Below are 19,244 nucleotides of genomic sequence, written 5' to 3' on the forward strand. Positions count from 1 at the left end.
CAATGAAGATTAGAAGAAATGTAAAAGCTGATAAAATAATCTCAGTATTAGGAGTATCAATTCGGGTTAATGGGTCGTATTCGAGTCGAACCCGACCTGACCCGGCTATAAATGGGTTGACACTAACCCGACTTGGTTTTGTAAATGGGACAGGTTTGTCAACTCGGACCCGACCTGTGCGTGTTACCGGGTTGACCCGACCCGACCCGACCCGCAAGCTAGAAATCATGCGAAAACATCTGCAGGCAGGACCAAGACGGCGATAGCAGTAGTGCTTGCGGGGTGGACGACCACAGCGACAGCGCCTGCGCTAGCGGGAGTCGCAGGACAGCGGCAACAAAGTGGACAGACGGAGGAAGCACCATGCGGTATAGCTCTGTTCGGCCGTTGGTTGACGCGGTGACGCGACCTATCATTGACGCATTCTTAGTAGACGAGGTGACCGGTGACCCTTCCCGCCTTCCAGTAGACTCGGACCACTCGTGACACCTGACGCGACTAGACGCGGAGACAATATGCTTTGATACAGTGACGCGACGACGTGTCTGGGTCCTGACGTGACAATACGGGTTTCACTTCACGCAGGATGTTGCAAACAGGTCAAGTCAGATAAGTTTTGGGTTTTCGAGTCAATCCGAACCCGACCCGATTTTACAAATGGGTTAGAATTACAAACTCGAATCCGACTATTTTTGACAAACAAGTTGACCTGAATCCGGATTTTTCATAGTCGGGTCCAGGTCGGATTTCGAATCGTGCCAAAAATTGAGGGCCCTACTCAGAATTATACAAAGCGTCTTAAAAGAGGTGATTTTTTTTTCCATGGAAAAATGAGCGTAAGGAAAATAATCATTTTTGAAAATATGCTTCTTTCTTTTCGATCAATCAAATGCAAAATAATGAAAGAGATGAACTAATCCCATATCAAAAATTCATATAAACATACCGGCAAAGAAGGCACAAAAACGATGTGTAAAATCACATACTATTTTGATTTTGATTTCCAAATTAAAAAAAAAGTAAAATATATTACTTATATCCCAAATGGCGGCGAAACACTAGGTCGAACTCGGCGGCGGCGTCCGGTAATGTTGTTGTACTGAGAAGCCGGAGGTGCGGAACAGCTGCCGGAGGCGCAAAGCAATAGCTGCAGCCGCGCGCGGAATAGGCGATTAGAAGTGGTGTCCTGCTCGTGCGGGATACTTGGTTCCGCGCCCCTAGCGACACTTTCGTTTGACTTGGCTCTAAATATGTAGCATATAATTAGGGGTATAAGTGAGTCGAGCATACTCTCGAATTTAGGGGTGGAATTATGAAGAGTTTAAGGTGGATAATTGGCCGCTTCGAAAAATTTTTTCCTGAAAAAATAAATATTTTAACTATTTTGCTCACCATTAATAAATGTTGTTCTCCAAATTCTAAGAATTTTTTTTTCTATCTCATATATAAGATTATGCATTTCATAATCATATTTTGCTCACCCTAAAAAAAAAAGGCTAGTTTCGTCCCTGCTCGAGTTGAGCTCACAAGTCAAGCTTATCAAGCCACGAGTTCGAGCTTGAACTCAACTTGACTCGGCTCATAAGCTCATTGAGCCACTATATTAACTTAAAATATATTTTAAAATTGATTTAAATTAACATTATGCAATATATTTTAATCTTGTTTTAATTAATTCTACAAAAAAATTCTTAAAAAATAAAAAATTTTAATTTAAAACTATGAAATCGACCTCAACAATCAAGTATAGTTTGAGCATTTTAAACGAGCTTAAGCCTATAAATTTTTTAACAAGCTGAGCTCGAGCTTAATAAATGAGCTTGAGTCGGGCTTGAACTCAATAAGAGCTAACCAAGCTTAACCTAATTAGCCAAATACTTTACTCGGCTCACTTGTTTATACCCGACATAATCATCCAACTGCAAGATGAAAGGGGACAAATCAGAACCCCGAAGAGGAGAAAATAACCATAAAATTCTTATTCATTCATACATTTATATATAATTTTTTATTTATTTACATAACACTTAAATTTTTAAATCATATTAAAATATTTAAAATAAAAAATATATATTGATATATATTTTTTAATATAATTTAATTCTAAATTAATATATAAATAAATATATAAATCTATATTTTAGATCTGTAAATATGGCACATAAATATATACTTTATCATGTACCAGACACATGGTCACGTCTATCGGTCAAACATTATATACTGTAATATTATTATGAGAGTGTTGATTACATCTAAAAAAATGATTTATATAATAAATATAAAGAATTGGGTTTTTTTACGGCTTTTTTGTTGCTATCAAAAATTGTTTTTAGTAAAAAATTTTATTCTAAAAAGTTACTTTTGAAAACAATGAGAAAATCATTCCAAATGAAACCTTTAAACCCTACGATCCCTATGTCAAATTGAACACTGACGGTTCTGTTCATGCTACTAAAGTTGGGATGGGTGGTATTATCAGGAATTCTCAAGGCAATCCCATTGCTGTTTTCTTAGGTCAGCTCTCCAATTTCTCTATTTTAACCTCTGAGCTCATCGGTTTGTACCAAGGCTTACAAATTTGTTTGAGGATGGATTTACAGAATGTTAATATTGAGGTTGATTCTACCCTTGTTATTGTAGAATTGTATATACCGAGAAGAAGCAAGACAGTAAAAGAAGAATAATGAGAAATGTATTATTATGTTTTTCATATTTTACAGCATTCCCTGTATACATATTTATAGCATCTAAGTGATGTTATGCAGGGCACGTGTACACAGGTTATTGGATGACAGTAGAGTAATGTATACTTTGTTCTTAACAGTTATTCACATTATTTCTAATAATGATGTTTGTTTCCCTCAGGATTTTTACACTATTAGAAAAATTAGAATGGCTATCTCCTTACATAATTTTACTATCTCCCATATTATCGTGAAGGTAATGCATGTGCGGACTGGCTTGCTAACTTCAGTGCTAATAGTGAGAATTTTCTGGAACATTCTGTGTTTGAGATTCCTGTGCCTCTTAAAGGCATGATTATTCTTGATAAATCTGGTCTACCTTACATTCGCCATAAGTAGCTTGATGTTTTTTGTGTGTTTTCTGGTTTTGTCTGGGTTGGTTGATGGTGTTTTTGCTGATTTTCTATTCATCTTGCTGCTTGGGGCTTTGTTGGTTGTCCAGGTTTCTGCTGGGGGCTCCTTTTTCTTCGTCTGCTGTTTGGATATCTGGATCTCTTCATTTTTTATCTGGGGAAGTTGGGGTTGCAAAGAGATTTTGGGGGTTATGTGTTTTATTGATGGGTATATTTTTTTTGCTGCTATATGGAGTGGGTCATGTTTTACTGGTGGTGGCTGAGTTTTTTGTGGTGTTTCTTTAGCAGCGTCTGTCTTCCTGCTAAGAAGGCTGTGTGCCGGATTGGTGGTGTTATTCTGTTATGTTTTTCTTTTGCTATTAAGATTGGTTTTGAGATTATCTGGAAGTACAATTGCAATTATGGTTATGTTTTATATGGGAATTTCTGGAGGGATTGCTGGAATAGATGGAGTAATGGGAAGAAGCTTGTTCATCTGGATGGTAGGCAGAGGAATTTCTACGTTAGGAGTAAAAACTGGGCCATCAAGGCGACCTACGGGTTTTTTAATTCTCTTAATTTTTATATTACTAATATCCTTTTTGGGAGTCATTCTTGCAGGAATTTTGTTAATTCGATCTTAGGGATCTTCATTGTCCGCAAGGTACTCTTAGTATTTGCTTTATATTTCTATTTCTTGGGGTTTTTGTTTTTTTGCAGGAAGACTGAGCTGATCAAGACAAATCTGTTCTTCTTTTTTTGAGTGCTACCTCCTCACAGCCCTAGGCTTTATTTTCGCATTTCTTGTACTCGTAGGGTAAGGAACCTCAGGCTCTTAGTATTTTTTGACTATTTTTTTCCTGTAGCTCTTTTGAGCATTAGCGAGCTGGAGGATCCTTTTAAGGATCTTGTAACCGTTTTTTGAGATTGTAGGACCCTACAGCGGGTTTTAACCAAAAAAAAAAGCCTCGTTTGGGACGGCTTTCTTTCTGCTTCTTAAAACAGCTTCTTAAAGCAGCTTTCTTGTAAAAAAAATAAAATTTTTGTACTAGAAAGCCGTTTTACGAAGTAGTGAGAAAGTCGTCCCAAACGAAGCCTTAATCTACTAATTTTTTTTAAAACACTTATGTCAATTAAAATAAGCGGATATACGTACACGTCATGTATACAAACTTAAAATTTAGAACATTTTAATTGATAGTCAAAATTCTCAATCAAAATCAGCTAGGCCTCCATGATCCAAGTATGAAAAGACTTTACCTGGAATCCTTTTAGTCAGAAAGCAGTAACTTCTTAACTTTCTTCATAAATAATCCTGTCCCCCAATTCTTCCAAATAACAACTTGGGTGCATGCATGACGTGGAGCCGGTGGAGGTCAATAAATTATAATTATTATTTTTAATGACACGTGGCCAAATATTAAAACACAGTATATATTAATTTCTAATTCAGCTATTTAAGATATTTAGCCATGAAAAAACTTTGCATTTAGTTAGTGGTGTGTGTTAGAAAATTAACGATGATAAAGAATAAATTTTAATGTCTAAGTTTTTCATGAAAATTTTACATACACATAAATAATAAAAATATGCAATATACAACCTAATTTTTAGGTAAGAAATTCGAAAGAGAAAAAAATTATAAGGCCAAATTCAATTGAAATGATCGAATATGTAGAAGAATATGAAATTACGACTTCGTATTTCTATAAATGTGAATAAAAATGCTTAAGATAAAATAATTAAGGTTTCATTTGAAACAGCTTTCGTACTGCTTTTCAAAACAGCTTTCTAGTACAAAAAATTCAAATTAAAAAAAATTTTGTACTAGAAAGCTATTTTAGAAATCAAGAAGATAACTGTCCCAAACGGAGCCTAAATGATGTTAGGCGGATGATGATGGCTAGATAATGACAGATAGATGATGATGATCAAATAATGTCAGTCAAACAGCAACGATCAGAAACTTAGTGCATATTTATTTTGAGATGAACTTAATTTATAAATAATCAATCAATATATACATTAGTTCAACAATTAAATAATTTGAAGACAAAATTTAATCTGGAAATTCTGATTTGATCTTTTTTTTTTTCCTTTTATTGTATAGCATCATAGAAAAAAAAAAATGTATGATGTTGGACGCGTGTCATAAGGCTTAACCATATACACTTGACAAATAGGAAGGCATTTAAGAAGAATATAGAAAATAAATAACCATCTAAACCTGCTTCATCGAGAAGTAACTTATAAAGCACGGGTCTTCAGCCTCTCCGAAATCTCTTATATCAGTCATGGCTTCCTTCTCCCTCCTCCAGCTTCCAGAAATCCAGCTCTCTTTCATCTTCCTATAACTTCAAGGCCTTCTTCTCAGACTAGCTAGTTCGAGTGCTTCTTTCCATGGATGATCAATCCATCTACTTGCCTCCTGGCTTCAGATTCCACCCTACTGATGAAGAGATCATAACTCAGTACCTCATGAAGAAAATTGCAGATCAGAATTTCACATCGGTAGCCATTAGCCAAGCAAATTTCAATGACTGCGAGCCTTGGGATCTTCCAAGTACTGAAACTATTCCTCCATCCTTAAACATTCGAAGTGAAAATAGTTCATAATGATATATTTTATATTAACTGTATATGATATGTAGGGAAGGCCAAGATGGGAGATAAAGAATGGTATTTCTTCTGCCAAACGGACAGAAAGTATCCTACAGGGATGAGGACCAATCGGGCCACAAAAGCTGGCTATTGGAAGACCACAGGAAAGGATAAGGAGATATTGAAGGGGAAGAGAGTCCTAGGGAAGAAGAAAACTCTTGTTTTTTATAAGGGGAGAGCTCCAAAAGGGCAGAGGACCAACTGGGTCATGCATGAATACAGACTTGAAGGCAAACAACAAGTTCCTTACAGCCTTTCTAAATCTCCAAAGGTACAAGGTTTACTATCACATACAAAAAATTATTTATTTATCTATTTATTATTATTTTAGGCCACCATATATGAATTCATAGGAAGAAAGGTCTATGGGTCTCAGTCAGTTGAGGATCTCGAAAATTATTGTCAAAGTCATAAATTTGATTTATAGCACTCGTTCAATATTAATATATTATTACAAATATTATATAAACAGTATAGAGAAGTGCATAAAAATATAATGTTATTTCATGCTAATTAAGTAGCCTACTCTTTGCACAATTAATAAAACAGTACTTCAACAACATCAAAACAATGAAGTGTAAATCTATTTTTTTTATAGGATTTTCTTATAATTATAGAGTTTTTGTCCATATTAAGACTGCACTCATGCTAAATGATTAAAATATTTTGATATTTACATTCATAATTAGTTCTCAATATGATGCATGCAGGAGGAATGGGTTGTTTGCAAAGCATACCAGAACACAAAGGATAAAAAGATAAGCCCAGCACAAGAGTTTTCATCCAAGAAGAACTTAATTGTTGATGATATTTTATCTGAAAATCCTAAGATGCCACCTCTTCTGAATTCTCCATGCTTCAACTCAAGCAACCAAGGAGTGGAGGGTCAACTGGAGCTTGAAAATGAGCTGAACAGATCCGTCTTCTCCTCTCAAAGTTACCATCTTGGTCCTTGGTTCTTGCACCAGGAAGAAAGAAGATTAAAAGCTCCATTTATTTCCAATCAAGGATGTTTTGCGTTAAGCGTCCCTGGAAGAGTAGAAAGGAATGGTGAGGCTTCTCCAGCCATCTTCAAGCAACAGATATGCAACCTGCTATATTCCTCAGATGTGCAAGCAGTTCTGGATTTTGATAGCATACTGAATTATGAAATATTGTGAAATAATCTCCTCATGCGCCAAGCATTTTCATGTTATGCGCAGTGGCAGAACTAGGATTTCAAATGAGAGAGAGAGTGTGTGTTTGAAAGAATTTGCTCTAAACTTAAGAAGTAAGAGTTTTATATAATTTACATGCATATATTTGCAGGAGAATTTTAAGAGCAAAACGTTGATATTATACAAATATAAAGAGTCTTTGTTGAATTCAAGAGAGGTGAAAGCCACACCTTCGACTCCTTCCGGATTCCACTACTGATTGTTGGCATACAAAAATTTCAGATCTCTTACATCATCACCAATGTTACTGGGCTAATAAGTGGCGGGGCCATAAATTTTTTTTTAACAGATAGAAGATATTAATTTTGTAATTTCTGCGGGAATAAATTGCATATATATTAGGAGGAATATTTTTTTTTTTAATTAAAACCCACTCATGTGGCCTACGTGTTAATATTCAAAAATCGGTTACAAGGTCCTTATAAGGAACATCCAGCTCACTAATGCTCGAAAGAGCTACAAGTAAAAAAGCAAAATAAAAACCTATGAGCCGGTGGTTCCTTTTTCAACAATTACAAAAATAATGCAACATTAACCTAGGTCTGTGAGTCTACAGATCCCAAAAAAGGAAGCACAAAATGATGACATTCCACTCAGTCTTCCTGCAAAAAATCCAGTAATAAAATCCAATAATGGATAAAACCCAAAGTAAACTAACCTTGCACGCCGCACAGCTTTTACGATTAATAGTGTATAACTTTTTGCAATTATAAATCACAAAATTCGCATAATAAGCATAGAGGAAAACATCATTAGAAACCAACGAAATACCACACACTTTATATTAGGAGGATATTTATATATGTACCACACACTTTATATTATACTATTTATATATTTAAAATTTAAGAATTTAATATTTCATATCTATCACCCATAGAATAAATATGAATGCACTGAATAAAATATTAAAGTTTATAGAATGATATGAATGAAATATATAAATGACATGTTTGATATTAAAGTTGTCTATAAAATATATATATGCATGAAATATTAAAATTTTAAATATTAGATATGTAAATAATATGATATAAAATGGTATGTATGTAAATTCTCCTTAAAAATATTAAATGAATATTATTATTAAATATAAAGACATGTTAGAAAGAATTTTGATGTACTGAAAAGAATTACCTTTTAATTTTTGTACATGAATGAAAAGACAAAATTAATGTTTTTTTTCTCTCAAATTAATATTCTATTAAATACTACTTCTTACTAAAGGAGTATATCTCAAAAATTTTCCCTTATTATTTATCCACATAATTTAAATAATATTAGGTGCCCTATTAAGTAACATTCATAGTAGAAAGTTCAGAATATTAATTCATAAATGTGTTCATAAGTAGGTGTAAAGCCAGAGGAAAAGCACGATATGAATGCCCATGGCTTAATGAGCTTTGAAACCCGTATTAACACGAACTAACACGATTTTAGACTTATAAGTGTCCATACAATAGGTCTGGCTTTCCATCTAAAATATTTTTTTTTTCTAAGATAAACTAAATAATAATTGTTAATTTTTATTTTCTTAAATTTTATGAGATTTTATATTTATGGTCAAGTAGAAATTTGTCGGAATAAAAAAATTTATCCTTTATTTAAGTTGGAATTTAGTTTGTAAATCCTTAGTTCTTTAGAGGTTCTATTAGACATATCTGACTGACCTACTATAAATTTAGTAAATTATGGCACTGATTAAAGGAAACATCTTGGAAATAATAATTTTAAGAGGTTCTATTAGACAAAAAAAATCATGCAATTAATTTTCAGATTAAATGTTAATAAAAATTTTTGATAGTTGCCTTTAATAGAATTAACTGTTTCTAAAATATAATGATTAAAGCAAATCAAAGGGCAACACCATAATTAATACAAAAGCATGAACATTTTACTAGAGGTGATCCTTGCATAATGTTGTTATGCAAAAATCATAGTCTTTACTAGGGGTGTAAGTGAACAGAATCAGCTCGTGAACTAGCTTAAACTCAACTCATTAACAATTTCATGAGGTGAGTTTGTCCAGCCACAAGTTCGAGCTTTAGCTTATACTCGAGTTCACCCTAACTAGACACAAAATTGTCGAACCATTCATTTAAATTATAAATATATTTCAAAATTAGTTTCAAAATAATATAATAAAATATATAATAAATACTTTTAATTATTTCTTGAGTCAAACTAGAGCTTTCCAAATGAGCTTGAGCCTAATAGTTTTTGAAGGAACTGTGTTCAAACTTAGTGAACGAGCTCGAGTTCAAACTCAATTAGAATTAAACGAGCTTAGCTCGATTAGGCAGATATTCAACTCGCCTCAACTCAACTCATTTACACCTGTAATTTTTTTCAAAATTAGTTTGCCTTATGATCTTCAAATAAAAGATTAGAATTCTTAATGTTAATCTATAACCAAAAAACAACATGAAAAACTAATTTGATCAATTTTTAATGTGAAAAAAAAATCATCATATACAAAATTAATTTTCATTGTTATTACCAGCTTTCAATACAAGACCAAGAACTCTCATGTTAATCTATAACTTAAAAAAATTGATGATCTAATTTGATTATTTTATATAATTGAAATCAATCTAATGATATTGTTCTAGTTCCTTTTTTATGCATTCATAAAAAAAAATAATTTGATTTGAATACTCATATACTATAAAATTAAAGAATCATTCACCATATAAGTAATGGTTAAAAATAAAATAAAATAAGTAATTTATTCTCTTAAAATTATTTATATATATTATAAGATTTATTATCACAGTATATGGATCTTACATTATAAATATATTAATTACAAATGCTTGATTAAATACTGAAAATGATAAAAATAAATCAATTATGGTTCCTAACTAATTTTATTAATAAATATATCTGAAATAACTCAATGGTGGTCACCATGATATGATTTTCATGGCGTAAACATAGAAGCTTAGTGGAAAAAAATTAGGAAAATCTAAGCTCCCAACTAATAGACTAAAATGGGCTGCAAAAAAAAAAAAAATCTTTGGATGCTATCCGATGATTGGTTAGATGTGATATTACATATGCTACCCTGCTCTAACTTAATAACCCTAATTTTATAAGTTAATATATAATATCTCTTTTGACTTTAATAATGAGAAGAAAAAGAGTCAAATATATTTCAAAACTTTTATTTTAGAAATCGCGATACTTAGGATCGGCTAGAGCCGACTTTCTACAATTTTATTTGACAACAACTTTTTTATTGCTTATTATAAAAATTTATGTTGGAAAACTGCTTTTTCCAGCCATAGTTGAGAAATTATTTTCTCTACAACAATTTCATAAAATATTGCAGTAGTCTCAAACAGAGCCTTAATACAATTTAAAACTCTAAAATTAATCTCACTTATCCAATTAATTATGATTTAGAAGTGATCAATGAAGAGAGCAAACAAAGTAGTCAAATCTAATTATTATTCTTATTAAATTTTAAGTTTTGATATGCTTCACATTAATGAATAAAATGTTAATAATAGAAAACTATTAATTCAATTATTATAATAATAACAAAAATTGTATGGAAAATGAAGGCTTGCTATAGCTAGGGTATCCAAGGGACATGATGTAAAACTCATAAGAAGTCAAATTTCATAATTGTTAGATGAAATGACTTAGCCTTGGGTTCCTTGATCACTAATAGATGCTCCATTTGTTGTTTAGTACATGTGGCATGCGTTTGGATATCTCCCCTTTAACAGTGGTCATGCATTAGATAATTTACAGAAAAATGGGCCCTATTTATTGTCTATTGTCATTATCTTATCTTAGACTATCTTAGTGATAATTACAGCATGTATTTGTCAAATTGAATGACTAATAAGTAATATATAGCTCCTAAGGTGGCAAAAAAAAAAATACTAAATGCAAGTGCAAAATGTAAAATGTTTGGATGTTTTTTAAAATTATAAACTGCAGATATTTGTATTAATGTAGCTAATTTTGGTATGTGAAGGTTATAATTGTCAAGCTACTTCGATTGAGATGGAATTTTATATGCCAAAGTACAATGCTCATATATATTCATAATGTTTTCGAATCTGTCTTCTAGAATGAGAGCATAAACATCAATCATTGACATGCAAGAAATAATTGAGAAAAATTTGATATACATTTCTATTAAGAGAATGTAATATTTAACTATGATTTTTATTTAATATTTAACTATTTTAATTTTTATAAATATATTGACTGCATGTAATGGAAGAAACTCTTTTTTTTAAGGGAGCAATACTTTGATTTGAATGATGGTTTGCATATAATGAGATAAATAAAAATGAAATCTACATAAAACATAAACTTTTAAGTTTTAACATTGAATTCTAAAATGCAAAAACTCATGAGGCTTAACCCAATGTGAGTAATTATAGAAGTTATAGTCATGAATTACAAATGGTTGTATTTTGCTAAAATTGAGGAAGTCATTGCAATATAAGAGAGTTTTAATTATAATGGAAGTCTCTTGTGATGGTGACAAAAAGAATTTGATGGTTTTGATATGAGAAGATATATGGTGACTAAAAGTCCCTCTCTTAAAAGAAGGGAACTAACCAGCTCATAATCGGTAGGCAAGTAAAGGCATCATGATAGTCTATGACAACCTAACTTACGTTATAGAAGTTAACATAACTTTAGCCAAGCCAATTCCATGCTGATCCGAGCTTAAAGGTTTTACCTTTCTTGGTGTAGTATCCGAAGAGTGATCTAATATATTTAATTTCTAGAGTTCCTAAGGAAACTATAGTTATAACATCAAAAAAGTGATTTGCTTATTTGGTTTTAACTCTTTACTTGTAAAGCCCAATAATATTTTCTCCTTTTTAAATGTGGAATTTAAATTGATCATACTCTCCTTTTTCTCTTCTAAATTTGCTATCCTAGAAGCTTACTAGGAGCCACTCTTTGCCTAAGCCTTTGCCTTGATAATCATTCGTTGCCCTCAATGGATTTAGGATATTACAAGCATACCAAGTTCTAATTCATGTTCCCCTTAATCATATATCATATCTGGAAGAGGCAAAATTATAAAAAGGAGCTGATTTTATATGATAACGCAGAAGGAGCATAGGAACAAAAAAATTAAAAAGGAGCGAAACCGAACTGCGAAATAACGTATTAGAAACCGAAAAATACTAATCCGATTTCTAAGAAACCGGAGCACAATTATCCGAACCCGGATTTTTCCGGGTCGGGTTCGGGTCGTGTTTCGTGTCGTGTCAAAAATTGACACCCCTACTGATCCGAGCTTAAAGATTTTACCTTTCTTGGTGTAGTATCCCAAGAGTGCTCTAGTATATTTAATGTCTAGAGTTCCTAAAGAAACTATAGTTATAACATCAAAAAGTGATTTGCATATTTGGTTTTAACTCTTTTACTTTTAAAGCCCAATAATATTTTCTCCTTTTTAGATGTGGAATTTAAATTGATCATACTCCCCTTTTTCTCTTATAAATTTGCTATCCTAGAAGCTTGCTAGGAGCCACTCCTTGCCTAAGCCTTTGCCTCGATAATCATTCGTTGCCCTCAATGGATTTAGTATATTACAAGCATACCAAGTTCTAATTCATCTTCCCCTTAATCATATATCATATTTGGAGGAGGCAAAATTATAAAAAGGAGATGATTTTATATGATAATGCAGAAGGAGCATAGGAATGAAAAAATTTAAAAAGGAGCGAAACCGAACTGCCAAATAACATATTAGAAACCGAAAAATACTAATCTGGTTTCTAAGAAATCGGAGCACAATTATCCGGTTTCTACATAAACTAGATAATTATTATTTTAATAATATAAATTTTATATTTAAATATAATTAAACTGGTTAATTATATTTAAAAAAAAACTAAATTGTTTTAGTTTATTAAATTATTAAAATAAAACAATTTATTTTAAAAAAAATTAACCGGTTTAATTACATTTAAATATAAAATTTATATTATTAAAATAATAATATATCCAGATATTAAAAATTGGGTTTCTATAGAAACTGTATTTTGAAAATCTCATTTCTATAGAAACTGGATTTTGATAATCCGATTTCTATAGAAACCGGATTTTCAATGTCTGTTTTCGCTTCTTTTAAAATTTTTTATACTCTACATTCTTATGCTTATTTGCTCATTTTTATAATTTGGCCATTTGGAGGGTAACTAGCTTTTATACTAACTTGGATACTAACCCATTTTATGTGAGGCATATTCACACCATCCCATATTATGTTAAACCTCATTATTTTATCATTTTTGGTATAACTTCTCAATATGTCACCCATCTCATGAGTGCCATAACATGAGCATGCTTAATTTTTATATTTTTTCTAATAAAATTAAACCATTATAAAAAAAAACTCATATATTTAAGTATAATCTTTTATTTTTTGTATACCCCCTTTTTATAAGCCTTTCATCTAAATCACATCTTATTTTAGATGTTATCTTAGTGATTACTCTTAACCATTTTCAAATTCATATAATCCCCATCCTAACCTTTTAAGTAAAGAGGATTGAACAATCATGATTCTAGTTACTAAAGATTGTGAGAATAATCCATCTTAAAAGGATGGGGATTGAATGGCCAAGAGTTAGAACATGACTAAAAGTGGTTGATTTTAACCTCGTCCAAAAGAAAAGAGAGATTGAGAAATTGATGATGTAATATAAAATGTGCATGTGACGCCTCAGAATATAAATTGGAAGAATGATTTATTTATTATCTTTTAATAAATAATAATCAAAATTATCTAATATATTCTATCAGTAATAAATAGTACAACAGAATATATAATTTAAAACATCAAAATATATATATATATACATTCCCAAAAATTATATACACTACTCAGAACTATAACAAAAAGAAATAAAATTTGAAAAATCCCGACCAACCTCACACTTCTGCTCCCCTACCTAACCTGAAATCATTTAACCACATATAATGAGCTTAAAAAGCCTAACAGATCACCAAAACTTATGGTAAATGAGCAATATGCATGTCAGGGATCAAATCATAGCAGTTACATTCATATGATCATTTAATCAGAGCAAGAATAATAAAACTCAAATACAGTAGTAGTAGAATCTGTAAATAATAAAATACTATGGTACAAAAGCTAATAAAGTTATAAACCAATATGAGTGTCAAATCTATAAAGTAACCGTCGTAGTAATATAAATAATTACATAAATCATATAAAATATCAAATCAAAATATCAATAAAGACTATCAAAATCAAATCAATATAATAAAATCGTATAAGAATATACACATGCTATCCAGAAATTCTATATCACATGTTCAATATATCACATACTTAATATTAGTATAGTGAATCAATAGTATTAAATAATATTAGTATCTATATCACTAAAAGTAATAATTCAGTAGTAGGAGTAGAATAATAATATAAAAATAGTAAATTTGTATAGTAATAATAAATATGTATAATAGTAAGAACAATACCTCAAGAACATGCATTTTAACTGTCATACTAAACAAGTAAAAGCTCTGGCTATCATAATATTTTTCGGTATTAGTATCAGTGTTAGTAAATCGTTGGCTCAGTAAATAAGAGTCATCACTCTTTGTCGTCGGCACAGTAGTAATCTCCTTATAACTCTCAATCAATGTATCACGTGAATTAGTATATGATCACATCAAATCATAATATTTAAATGAAAGTCTGTCGGCCCACCATCCTGTATAGATCAATCAGTTTCCAACCAACGGGTTAACCACTCTTTACTTATTTATTTCACACACACATTATTATTATAATATTATAATAATAATAGCGATCAACTATTACTCAAGCACATATACACATCCATTTTTAATGTATTACAACAAATAGTATACAATTAAGCTTAATTAAGAATATGCAAAAATATCATAATGATAAACAACAAAAAATCCTATTATATAAAAATGTACATTTAAAAAAATATCAAAATATCAGGAATTATGTAAAACGATGTTATAAGACTTTTATTATACTATACTACTATTTTTAGAGGTCAAAATAAATTTTAAGTAGACATAAATCACTGTATTTTTAAAATCACATAGTAAAAAATCTCAAACAAAATTTAAAATGCTCATAATCATGATCTCTATAACATACAAAAATTATGTTGTAAAAGTTTTGCCAATACAAAGTTATTCACTTTTTTTAGTAACAAAAACACAAATTTGAGTGAAAAAATATCAAAAACACAAAATCTTTGAAATAAAAAATAGGGTGAATGTTCCTTATAATGAGACGAGCAAATATGTCCACTAACTCGAAGGACGAAAATCACTATATGGCCTCCAAATCCAAGACTTTTTTTTTCTCTCCTAACTTTTCCCTCTCATTTCACTTAACTACTCTCTGTTGCCGAATGAAAATGAAAAAATAATAAAAAGCTTATTTAAAGAATTCTGTAAAGTAGTTTAAGATATATTAAATAAATAATAATATAATATTATTTAATTATATAATTAATCAATTTCTTTAGTATACAATTAAAATAAATTATTTTAGAACTTCAAAAATTATTGAAAAATATCCATAAAATAAAACATGTTATTTAAAAAATATCTATGAAATTGGTTTACAAATCGTACATATGAAGGTCCCGAAATTCTCACTTGTACCAATAGTTACCAATTTTTTAAGGATTTTCACCGGAGCCCAAAAATTACGAAAAAATTCTTATAATTAAAATACTACAAAATAAAATACTATGGTGAAGAGAATTGCGATTTGGAGTTATAATGACTCTTGAAAAAAATTGACAAAATCGAAATATGAGTTAATACAAAATGGATCGATTAGAATACGAAAAAATTGACATATATATAGTCTTAAGCAGTGATGAGAACTCTATAATTCTCTATGATCTTGGGGTTCCACCTAATTAGTCAAAATGTCTCTTGAAATTATTATTTCATATCTAAAGATTTATAATGAGGAATTATGGCATTTGTTTTAACCTTCCACATTGACATCAATAATGGGTGGTATATATCACATTCAGTTGATAAGGAATGTAACTAGATAATATTGTCATTGAGTCACACTAATTAACTCACTTAGACCATAGGGGTTAACATTGTTGTTGGCTAGGGGATAACGATTTTGGTCTAATAATGGTTATGAATAGCAAAGTCTTTGATTAGCGAACAAAATATAATGTTTATAGCTTTCGATTTCATCAACCCATCGATGATAATGAATCAAAATTCTAAATTTGCAGTTGATTAGAATATAAATTTTTATAAGTTAATTTCATGGATCAAATTTAGGGCTATAAAAAATTTAAAATAATGAAATATCATTTTTATATTGAATATTTGTCTCAATTAGAGAATCATTCATCATAAATAGGTCAAACATTAACATTTTTTATTATTCATTCACATTTATGGTATCATGCCAAGGGGTGGAAAATTTTGGGTTCGGGTCAACCCAAACAGAGTCAGGTTAGGGTTAGAGATTTCAACCCGTTTGTAAAATCGGGTCGGGTTCGGGTTGACCCGAAAACCCGAAATCAAACCAGTTTGACCCATTTTTAATTAATTTAAGAGGATTTTAAAAGATTGTTATAAAATAAGTAAATATTATTTCCAAAAAATTAATAAACCACATCACCCAAATTGAATTAAGCTTTATTCATTTTAAATTGGTTGAAGTAAATCTTACATTAACTTGATTTAGGTTTAAATAAATCGAATTAAATAAAAAAAAATTGTAAAAAATACCTGAAGCGGAATCGATTCGGTTAGATCCGGACCCGAATCGATTACATAATGCAAAGAAAATGTGACACATTAATTGGCCAATAATTTTTACCACAATGCAACAATGAAGAATTGACGGAGTTGACCTCAGATCTTCCCTTTAATTCCTCTTTATCTAGCCTTCTCTTTTTCATAGCTCTAGCAAAATAAATAAGGTTCATTCCCTATAATTCTCACTCAAGGGTCCAATGAAGTAGTATAAGTCCTATGACCCAAGGCTTCTTTATCTTATATAAAGGTAGTGGGAAGAATCAATAATTCTAATCTACATAGGTGGTGTTCATCTAGTTTGTATAATGAGCAAGGTTACAATTTACCATATCACTTTCCATGTAAAACTCTCTAAGAGGCTCGTCTTTCTAATAATAATCAAGACATGTGGAATCATGTTATTTATTCTTTTATCCCATTTCTCCTATTCCACTCAACACATACATAATGTTAGGAGATAAAATCTGAAAAGAGACGTTCAAGGTTCAAATCAGGATAGAACCGGATGATGTAATATAGATTAAAAATATTTAAATGATATCTAAATAATAAGGTAATTAATAATAATTGTAAAATAATATAATTTTGGGAATAACAATAAATAAATTAAAACACAAAATTTAACATTTAATAAAATATTTCTTATTAAATTAAATTATTTAAATATATTATGAATTGAACACACTAATTTTTTAAAATCGGGATCGATTCAACGATTAGCTGGTTGAACGGGCGGTTCAAATTGGTACTCACCGGTTTGATGCTTAACCGATTTTTCATGAGGACTGAATCGGCCATAGGAATGGTTCACGGTCGAATTGGCTGGCCCGATTTTTAAAACCATGGTTAGGGAATAGAGTATGCATGTTCGATCAAGTAAAGAGAGAAACATTAAACTAATATAAAATATAAAGTATAAAGTGTGAAATCTGATTGATTGTACAAATTAATGATTAATTGATTAATTTGCTCAATCATGTCATAAGCTGGAATGCCAAACTATGATCATGCTCTCATTGTCTATCATGACTTCCATCACTTAAATTGATAATTCATCTATCCTAATGTGCACTCCACTCCACTAAGGCTACAATCCTACTTAAAAAACTTGTCTATATCTTTGGTCCTAAGAATTATATCATGTATGATAGTATTAAGTTGGCTCCACTAGTCGATTAACTATTACTTTTATGGAAATCACCTTATTGATTGCCATCAAGTCTTATTGAGTATTCTTGAATCTATTCAAAGATCTATCAAGTGTTCTTGAATCTATTTAAGTTTATCTCCTCAAATCAAGCTATCATAAATTCAACTTGAAATGCATAGATCTAATCTGTCATATAATATCCTCCCCACCTCCTTTCAATATAATCAAAGCATAGCAAATTAGGTCAGTTCCCTTTACAATTTGGTCGATTTCTATCAAATTTAAGTTTTGTTTGGGACGACTTTCTTTCTGCTTGTTAAATCAGTTTTCTAGTACAATTTTTTTTTTATTTTGTACTAAAAAGCTGCTTTAAGAAGCAGAAAAAAAACCGTCCCAAACGAAACCTTAGTTGTGAGTAATTCAATTCTACAGAAAATCTAAGCATGTATGTTTAGGGCTGTTGCATGTTCTATCAAAATGCTATTAACATAGCATCCACCCTTATCTCTAAGGTTAAGCATTTCTTCATCACTAAAGAGTGACAAATTCACCATAGAGCCTCTTAACATACACCACAATGCTTTCTTCCTTTTATTGGATTTGGAATTACTTTGTAATAGAGACAATTAATATAATCTATTGTTGGATTTGGTTCATTGCTTTTCCTCCAACTAAGAAAAATTTCTTACCACATAAGTTTTGAAAAAGGATTTGTTCAATTATCAATCTTTTCGCATTGTTCCTTCACATGGAATTGCTCCCTAGGAAATAGTTTACTATTTTCTTCGATGAGATCACTGTTTGAATTATTTTTCAACCCTGGACAGTGTTTTTCAACAAACCATTGCTATTATAAAGAGAAAATTTAGGATAAAAGCATTGTACCTTGCTAGTGAAACATAGCTTTCTGACACCTCAATAATGTGATTGCTCCTTCTCCAAGGCTTTCTACCAAATGCTATCAAGAGAAACAAAACTTGTTGATTATTTCTCTCAAAACTATCCATCTATGTTGCACTGATACCGATACGGCGCCACGGATACGACATGATATGGATACGGGACATGTCAATTCTTAAAAATATAGGATACGGGTATGGCGCGGACACGACATTATAATTTATAAATCATACATAAAAATTAAGGAAACAATCAAAATAGAATATTTGAAATTACAAAAAAAAAAAAAATGAAAGCAACATCATTTGTAACTTTGTAACTTATAATATCAAAATAAAAGTAAGCATTAAATGCCTAGTACAACAAGTCAACAACAAAAGCATAAACATAAATTGTCTAGCACATGAAGTTTCAATTATTCAATAGA

At 30.7% G+C, this 19,244-nt stretch overlaps 1 protein-coding gene across 1 annotated transcript; it reads left to right on the forward strand.

Annotated features, from left to right (window-relative positions):
* The first annotated feature begins 5,243 nt into the window (after nucleotides 1-5,243).
* LOC110104023 (NAC domain-containing protein 87) lies at nucleotides 5,244-7,034 on the forward strand. Its single transcript, XM_020832958.2, has 3 exons — nucleotides 5,244-5,642; nucleotides 5,731-6,011; nucleotides 6,451-7,034. Exons 1-3 carry the CDS (start codon nucleotides 5,480-5,482, stop codon nucleotides 6,898-6,900), a joined length of 894 nt encoding a protein of 297 aa, XP_020688617.1. The 5' UTR covers nucleotides 5,244-5,479; the 3' UTR covers nucleotides 6,901-7,034.
* The last annotated feature ends 12,210 nt before the right edge of the window (nucleotides 7,035-19,244 follow it).

The sequence above is a fragment of the Dendrobium catenatum genome, unplaced genomic scaffold (assembly GCF_001605985.2).
Source record: "Dendrobium catenatum unplaced genomic scaffold, ASM160598v2 fragScaff_scaffold_847, whole genome shotgun sequence".
Lineage (NCBI taxonomy): Eukaryota > Viridiplantae > Streptophyta > Magnoliopsida > Asparagales > Orchidaceae > Dendrobium > Dendrobium catenatum.

Coding starts and splice junctions, on each gene's coding strand:
- LOC110104023 (XM_020832958.2), top strand. CDS start 5,480: ATGGATGATCAATCCATCTACTTGCCTCCTGGCTTCAGATTCCACCCT. Junction 5,643..5,730: donor CGAGCCTTGGGATCTTCCAA/GTACTGAAACTA, acceptor TATGATATGTAG/GGAAGGCCAAGATGGGAGAT. Junction 6,012..6,450: donor GCCTTTCTAAATCTCCAAAG/GTACAAGGTTTA, acceptor TGATGCATGCAG/GAGGAATGGGTTGTTTGCAA.